This window comes from Aythya fuligula, chromosome 5 (genome assembly GCF_009819795.1).
Source record: "Aythya fuligula isolate bAytFul2 chromosome 5, bAytFul2.pri, whole genome shotgun sequence".
Taxonomy (NCBI): Eukaryota; Metazoa; Chordata; class Aves; order Anseriformes; family Anatidae; genus Aythya; species Aythya fuligula.
In genome coordinates, this window is record NC_045563.1 from 16826421 (window position 1) to 16834979 (window position 8559).

Sequence of the window (8559 nt, forward strand, 5' to 3'; positions counted from 1 at the left end):
GTAGCCAGCAGGTGGTGCTTATTCCTTGTTTTGAGAACAGCAGGAGCAGGCAGAGAAGCACAGGGCCCCCCGGGCTGCTGCTGGGTGGGCTGCAGTACCAGGGCCACAGCCTGGCCCTGGACAGCCCGGCCAGCTCCTCCTCACCATTTTCTTGGGCTTCTATTATCAAATACAACATAAATGCTTCTTTTCATGGTAAAACAGGTCCCACTTTATGTACATAAGCTTCTGTTGGAAACCAAATTACATTTGGTTTTAACCTCCAAAACTCTAATTTTTAAATTTTCATAATCCACTGTTCTGGCCAGATATTTCAAAGCTCTGCTTCCACTTACTAAAAGACAGATTTTCTGATGTGCCTTCACATATTTAAAGCTCTCTTCAGAGGGTGAGGTTTTGCAACGTTAACACGCAGTTGTACAACCAACCCTGATTCCACTCATAGCGAAACATCTGTTCTCAAAGCTCTGGTAACATAACCCCTTCTTGGGGTTTGCTGCTTCGAAGTAATAATAGCTTTTGCATCAAATTAAATAATAACTGACCAAAAAATTTTGACATTATTTGTACATACTCCAAATCCATGTTTTCATCTTTTCCCACTCAGACAATAGCAAATTTCTATGCACAATAGCTTCTTTTATGTGCAGGGCTCCCAAAGGCTTTTAAAACTGTAGAAGGTGATAGTTCATACAAAACACTGAGATGGAGCCAAACACTGAATTGAAGCTCTCTCTCCTGTGAATTGCAGTAGCTTCTAACAATGCAACAGAAAATAGTGTTATTTTGGCTGCTCGAGGACTGTGGACATAACGTGGTCTCACCTGACATGATAGCTTTCATGAACCGTTTCTGGAAATCTCACCTGCTTCCTCTTGTTTTGTGTACAGCAAACGGGACCGATCAGTGCTACCCTGGTGATGACCCGTCCCGTGAAAGGGCCCCGTACTATTCAGTTGGACTTGGAAATGATCACTGTTAACACCGTCATCAACTTCAGGGGAAGCTCTGTCATCCGGCTGAGGATATACGTATCACAGTACTCATTTTAACCCTTGAGTTGGTGCCCTGTAAACATTAAAACAAAAGACACGGCTCCTCCTCTGCAGAACTCTCTCCTCAGAAGCCAGTACGTATAGCAGCTCAAAACCAAGTCAGTATTTCCACAGACCCAGTGACCTATGCCTGTCTGAGGAGAGAGGCCTCTTCATGCACGGCCCCTACCAGGATGCAGTCCTCTGGAGGTGTATCGGCAGCAGATCCCATACAATTCTCTACGTGGTCATGTATTTTAAGGACTCATTTTTCCATTGTAATCACTTCTAGGGTATGAGTCTACGTTTCAAAGACTGTGAACCTTTGTAGCTCCAAGGCAGCTTAGCAAAAAGCACCAAAGAAACTGAGGAAAAAGCTGGCTTTTGCAATCTCGCCTGTTTTTCTTTTTTTTTTTTTCATTATAAATGGAAAGCAAACGAACAAGTAGAACCTTCTCCCCAACCCCCCAAAAAGTCACCTGTTGAAACAAAGGATCTCAGAAGTGCTAATTTACATTTCCAGTTATCTTTGAAATTATCCGTCAGGCACTTTGTCTTAATTCACCCTGCATTTGTCTTACTTTCACCTGTTTTTCTTTGATTCTATTTTATACTTAAAATTCATTGTAAATTCAATCCAAAATACATGTTGTACTATGTAATCTTCTACTTTCTAACAAAGTGTCACATCTTTGGGTTCCTTTCTGTATTAAATCTTTCTATATAACAGAGTTCATAGAAATCTATCACTGGATGGCATGTTTTACAATGTTTAGGGTGTTATGCTTAGTTACAGCCAGATTCTTTGGCACAGACCTCCACTGCCAGAATAGTGTCCGGGGCTTCAGAGCAGATGAGAATTAGAACTTTCACCTGGTTTTCAGTGGAATAATTGCAAACAGTTTGTGATGGTTATAAGGTAACAGTACTACCTTTGTAGTTAAGGCTGCAGCTGACCTCCTGTTCAAAGACCCCGTGGCTGAGATGCGTCCAAATTCCTTCAGAGAAAAAAAAAATGTTCTGTTCACAGTCTTTCTCCTACATTCCTAACATTGGGGGAAACAAGCTGGAAAAGACTAGGAATGGTTGTATCATACATGCCTCTGCCACAAAGCAGACCCAGCTATACCAGTACCCAGGCCTCGAGTGATGGGATCCCACAGTTTTCCATAGGTAATGTCTTCTCAGGTATAATTGCTGTAACCAATAGAAAGTTTTTCCTAAAGTCTAATCTGAATCTCCCCTGTCGTAATTTAAATCTATTCTTTTCAGCCTACTTCCAGTAGAAACAGAGAACAGTTTATCTTCCCGATGCAACAGTCTTTAACATGTCTGAAGACTGTTGTCATGTCTCCCCTCAGACTGTTCCTCTCTAGTCTAAACAAACCCAATTCTTTTGGTCTTTCCTCATACATCACATTTTCTGGACCTTTGATCATTCTTGTTGCTCTCATCTGGATTCTCTCCAGTTGGTTCACATCTTTCTCAAAGCGCAGTGCCCAAAACTGTGAAAAGTATTCCAGCTGAGGCCTCACAGTGCTAAGCTAAATATATATATATTTATATATATATTTATATATATATATATATATATTTAGGAGTTTGAAAATAAAACTAAAAATAATTGTATAGTTTGGAAGTATAATCCTCACCTTGTTGAAGCCATTGGCAGGTCAGTGTTTTATTTTGTAAGAACAAGGGTTCCTATACTTTGTTATTAAATTTCTCTGAAGCAACTGCTTTTGCTTTTTTCCCCTACTTCTTCCTTACTGGTTTATTTGCTCTCCAGCATTGCTAGGACAAGAAACATAACCTTTGCTTGGCCTTTTTGAGGACTGAAAGTTCTTAATGCTACTTGGGAAAGGGAGTTATGTAAATTATAATGAGAATAGGCTGGAGCAGAGTAGAAGCATTATGTGAGGTCTTCATTAAAGTGGGAGTATTAAATGGGAGTCTACACAGTCAGAAAGTTATCACAACACAGGCTGCATGGCACGATCAGAAAAATGACTTTCTTGTTCCCAATAAGCTTAAAAGTTAGCCTAGGGTTGTTTTTCCTCTCCACTACTTCCACTCCAGTAGAAGTGACTGCTCTTTTTACCAGTACTTAGCTCGAAAGAAGCCTGATGCAATGGCCCACAGCAACAAAATGCTAAATTGAGTGTGCTTTAGCAGCTTCCATTCCTTAATAAAGTTTCCGCCTTGATGATGCAACATCCTGGGGTCCGGTGGCTCAGAGCTCTGTACACAGGCTGTCCTTTATTATAAAAACAGAATAGGTTGAGACTGACTTTAGTGGGCCAAGCAAGGAGCAGGAAGCCAAGGAGTTTTGTGAGAAGCCAACCTGGAGGAAATAAATGTAGAGGAAACGTGCAGAGGAACATCAGAAACAGGAAGGTGCTTCTTGAGTGCGTCCAGGCTCATCGTATGCCACCCTCTTGGAGGGGAAAATAGAGATGCCCAAGAAGGAGGAATGTTATTTTATAACCACGGGCTAAAGCCATGTGTGGGTCCCATGTGAAGGAATGGAGACATGGGAAACAAGCGGGCTCTGGTGGCCCAGAAAGCAGCCGTGGGGCAGGCAGGATCTTAAGCTAGGGGCATTAAACTCTCAATGTGCTGAGGGTTTTACCAGTGCTTAAAAGCCTTTTTTCTCCTGATTTGTGTCCCTGTGTTATCACTTCTTTGTGCCCAGCGGAGGAGTCTTTTCTCCTGCCATCACATTGCCTCCTGGAGACGAAGTGCACTCCCTTAGATATCAGACAGTTCCTCACTTCTGGGCTGTTCTCCCATGGCCCCCACATACCAACCTGGTTTAACCCTAATTTAGAAACATTAAAAAAAAAAAAACACAGAGGAATTCTATAACAAAACACTTTGTTAAAAGAGTAAAGCATGAATGCCTGGTTTTAGAAAGGTCCAGCAAATACTCATAAAACAATATTACACTTTCTATATAAACATTCTGCGCTTTAAAAAGAAAAGTGAAAAGTCTGGAAATAAAGGAATTCAGCCACTTCTCAACCGCCATAACATCTTTCATCACTCACTATCACTCCAGCCAACTTTAACTTCGCCAAAATATATGCCAATCTCAGAATAATAAATTACTAGCAGTTTATAACATCTAAACTCTCCATTTCCTATTCAAGGGTCTGTTTTCAATAGACCATCACAGGCTCATATATTACAGCAATTCTCACCAAATAAAAATAAAAAAATAAAAATAATAAAAAGAAAAAAAATGAAAGAAATGAATATACATGTAAGGTTTTTATGGGATTAAAGTTAAAAATGCAAGCTTGCAACTGCTGTATGCATACTTGTTCTCCTTGGAGGCTGGGCCACCCTACAAATAGATAGAATCCCAGCTTCAGGTCTGGAATTTTATCTGGGTGTTCCCATTACAGGATTTTCTAACATGAGGCTTGTTACCATACAGTTCACAGACAATGTTCTGGCCAACACCAGATAAGGGCACTGACCTGGGCATGGGTACGTGCAGCGCAGTGTGATGAGGCCATGGCGGAGCTGGGGAGGGACAGCTTTCTTCCTCGCCTGCCTCTTGGCCATCATATCTGTGTAAACACAGGCCCTCAGCAAAGGGATTGCCTCTCGGTACGTGTTTGTACAGCACCTATTGCCAATGCAATAATTGTAATAAAAGTAAATAAGAGCAGAAATTACAGAAATCCTTGATACAGATCACAGCGACTGGGAGGGAGAACATATTCCAAGAAAGGAGCCAAGTGATTCATGCTATTTGGGCTAAGTGCCAGGGGGAAAAGAATGGCAAGAGACAAATGATCCGGTGCTGTAGAGTTGGATGGGTCCTACCTAGCATATTTGTCTTTGAAATATTTCTAGAGGACTGGCTATTTTTTAACACAGACAACAGAATATTATTTCAGAGTTTATTATTTTAAGAGTTTGCTGGATCCCACAGAATTACTTTTCAACTTGTGCATCTCTGATAGCAATAATTTTGGTATGAATAGCTAAGCTTCCTGGAGTGCCTGGTCACCCACCGTCACCGAGGTAGCATTTGTTGCCATTCCTGTAGGGCTCTCTCTTTCTCAGCTGGGGAGCCTGCCTTCTGTTGGCCCAACCTTTACAAGAGTCAGCTTTCGTTGGCTCAGAAATGTGGTATTTGCATCAGCACAACTTATTAATTCATTTCTCTCTACCTAGAACAAGCAGAGCAATAGGATCAATACAGTCTGTGGTCATTCGAGTTTTCCAATCTGGCTTATTCACAAAATTTGCTGCTGAATCTTTTCTGTAGCATGTAGTTGTATTACAACCTCATGAAAATTCCATAGTACAAAGTTGTTTCGAAAATAAAAAAAGAAATAAAAGTATGCCCTAATGTTATTTAAGCCTGAAAGGTACCATTGTTGAAATAAATCTGGATGGAAAAACCCTCAGCTGGTGTTAATTTGCATGACTGCTGCTTTTCAATGGAAGGATAAAAAGCATACTGAGGCTCTGCCCTGTGTGCATGTAAAGCACTGTGGATGTTTCTGTATACACGAAGAATTGATGTAAGCCAAAACCAGTGATAATTTGGTCTGCGTTTGGAAGTTAAAGAGTTTTAAGGTGACATGACACAAGAAAATTGTGTTTTCATCTGACATGAGCATTTATAAGTGATTTAAACTGATCACATTCTGTTGTTTTAGGTCTTTGAACCAATTATGACTAGTTCAACCCAAAAGCAGGTGCCATGCATGAAAATTGAAGCTGATGGTTATCATTAGACCTTCTGCAGAAAGCCTGCCCAGAAAGGCAACCTGTGCTGAAGAGGCAGTACAGTAGGGAGTGTAATGATCCAAAGTACTTGTGCGGGGCTGTCTCTGACCCTGCAGTTTTTTTCCTCACCTGTTTCAGTGCAGGGTGCATCTGATGTTTGTGCACGTAGGGGGTGGCCATCTCACCTATTGCAGATTTTATTAGTTCAAGCTTCTGAGATCCCTGTAGTGATTCCCATTGGCCAAACTGATCCCTGTGTACTCAAGGAATATTGGTGAAGTCACATGAGGGAGCGTTTGGGTACCAGGCAGACACACTTTTACACTGCTAAATGAGTAACGATGCAGTAACCTTGATGTAAGAACTGAGGAATGTAGCTGGATAATAAAGGGATCTTTAGAAAACACTTCAGCAACCAAAAACTCCCCAAATATTCAATCTCCTTCAACTCCCTACAGGGTCCCAGTATTACTCATTCTCCCTTTTGAGTTTGTCCTGGACAAGTGATCTTATTATGGTCATGCACTGCAAGCACATGCTGAGTGCACCCCACCTCTGCTCTAGCACTACCTAACATTTTTCACTTTGCTTCTTGGAGACCATTTGTAGGTTCCTCGTCTCTCTTAGTCTCTGACTGACCTCTCTTGCTTTTCTCATAGCCAAGGCAAATCCTTTATTTCACTGCAAGGTTCTTCCACGCCCACAAAAAGTTCTTCAAGTGTTTTGCTGGAAACGCAGGCACTATGGTGGCCTTCCTGCTACTCCTGTACCCCTCTCTCTGCAGTGCCACCAGGCATCCTTACAGCAAAGCACTTGGCCTGATGGTTGAAAGGATTGCCCAGCCTGCTGCCAGAGCCTGGTTTCATGAAGAGGTTTTAAAAATAAACAGCGCACCCCTCTCACTCTGAAGGAACCAGCTGCTCTCTTAGGTCTTGATGAATCACTTTTCTCCTGAAATTGGGTCTGCATCATGCTGTCTTGACAGTCACACAGCTCTCTAAGAAGCCTGATAAGGCCATATTTATGCAATACATCCCTAGGATGTTCACACTCCGGATGGGGTTTTCCCTGTTTCCAAGGAGTAATTGGCCCAGAGAGAGCGCAATGTGGTCACGACTGTGCTGAAGTCAGTGATTGCTAAGCACCTCACATCAGGTCTGGATCTAGCCCAGTTTTAAGTCTTGAATCTCAGTGTCAGTGGTATAAATGTAAACAGATATGTATTACTTTGACAGTAGAGTTGAAAGATTGTTTCTAGTAAATAAATAGTAGTATGACTGCACTCTCTCTTTCTCTGTGGAACTATCTTTGGGTACTTCAAGATTTTCTGAGACAACCTTTGGCACTTGAAGATTCTCTCTGGTATTTCAGGCCCCACACTGATGTGTTTCCATGAATGATTCCTCACCTCTAGTCTTCAAAGGCCAACCCAGACCCTTGACTCTACACATTTCTAAACTATCAATCCATGTGCAAGTCTTTGCAGAGTCATGACTCACACCTCATTCATAGAAATTGTTCCTTGAGTTATCTCTGTAGTTTGTACGGGATTACGTTGACTTCCTCAAGTCTCTGTTCATGGTGCGTGCACATGTGTTTTTCAGGACAGAAACCTCAGTCTGGAGACTGTTCATCCACAACTTGCTGCAAATGTTCTGTATTCAACAAGTGAAATCATAGCTACAAAGGTTAGTTTTGACAAAATCCTCAAAACATATGGTGGTGGGAGTTTTTCCTGTCTGCCTCTGCGTAATACAAACACAATTCAAAAGTCCAGCCCCAGAGTTCTCTAGTATGCATAATAAATCATTGTTCTTAAGAAATTTCACCCAATAAACTCATTCTGTAGATTATCTGAAATACAAACAAAGAGGTAGAAGTCATGCCAAGATTACACAGATTTGTTATTCAAATCAGTATCACCAAACCTGCATCTAGTTAATCATTTTAAAAGATTCCTTTGGACTTTGGCATCTGATGTCATCCAGGTAGTGGAGGGGGGACAGAAAAACCAGCTGCTTCCTAAAGGAGCTGCTCTACAGAGATCCTGGGACTCCTACAGCAAGCGGAAAGAGCTGCCAGCCCTAGTCAGCACCCCACGTCAGTAAATAAGGCGAAAAACTGGTAGAGATCAGTCCTTAGCTGGAGGAGAGATATCTTCATTCACTTCTTAATGATGCCAAATGGAGATTTACCTGATAACGCGTATAAAAATTCTCATTGTGTTTATATGTATACAGAAAATTTTAAGTGACATTCCCAAGCTGTGGCCAACCACATGCATACTCCCTGCAGCGAGCTCTAGCGTAACCCTCTGCCATTCAGTGTGAGTTACAACAGTGTAAGTGACAGCAGACATTCCCATAGATTAAAAAAACGAGAATTAGTGAGGGATAAAATGGCAACTGAACCAGAAAGTCAACCAAAAAAAAAAAAAAAGAAAAACCTTTGTCTTTAGTTAACCTTCAGTGCTTTGGTTATGATATCATTGCTGTGGACAAAAATAATGAATCAGAAACCCAAAATACCAAAAAGGAGATTATGTCTTTAGATAGATAAGCATCCAAGTAGCCTATAAACAGCTCTGGAATTAAGACATTCTACATGAAGTCTGGAAAAGGAAGAATTAACTCCTAGAAATCCAGCATCCTTGTCTCCTACCAGCATGATTAAGCAAAGATAAGCCTTACCAGTGTACAAATGTATGGCTGGCTGACATATGGACTACAGAAGAGGCAGGCATGATCAGAGACAAGGAAAGTATAAAGCAAGA

At 41.4% G+C, this 8559-nt stretch overlaps 1 protein-coding gene across 1 annotated transcript in view; it reads left to right on the plus strand.

The window, feature by feature from the left end:
- The window catches only part of FBLN5 (fibulin 5), a 54056-nt gene extending 45807 nt beyond the window's left edge, over positions 1–8249 (plus strand). Inside the window, exon 11 of the mRNA XM_032188083.1 lies at positions 891–8249. Within this exon, the coding sequence (XP_032043974.1) occupies positions 891–1052 (162 nt within the window). The 3' untranslated portion in view covers positions 1053–8249. The remainder of the gene's footprint in view (positions 1–890) is intronic.
- Positions 8250–8559: the final 310 nt, after the last annotated feature.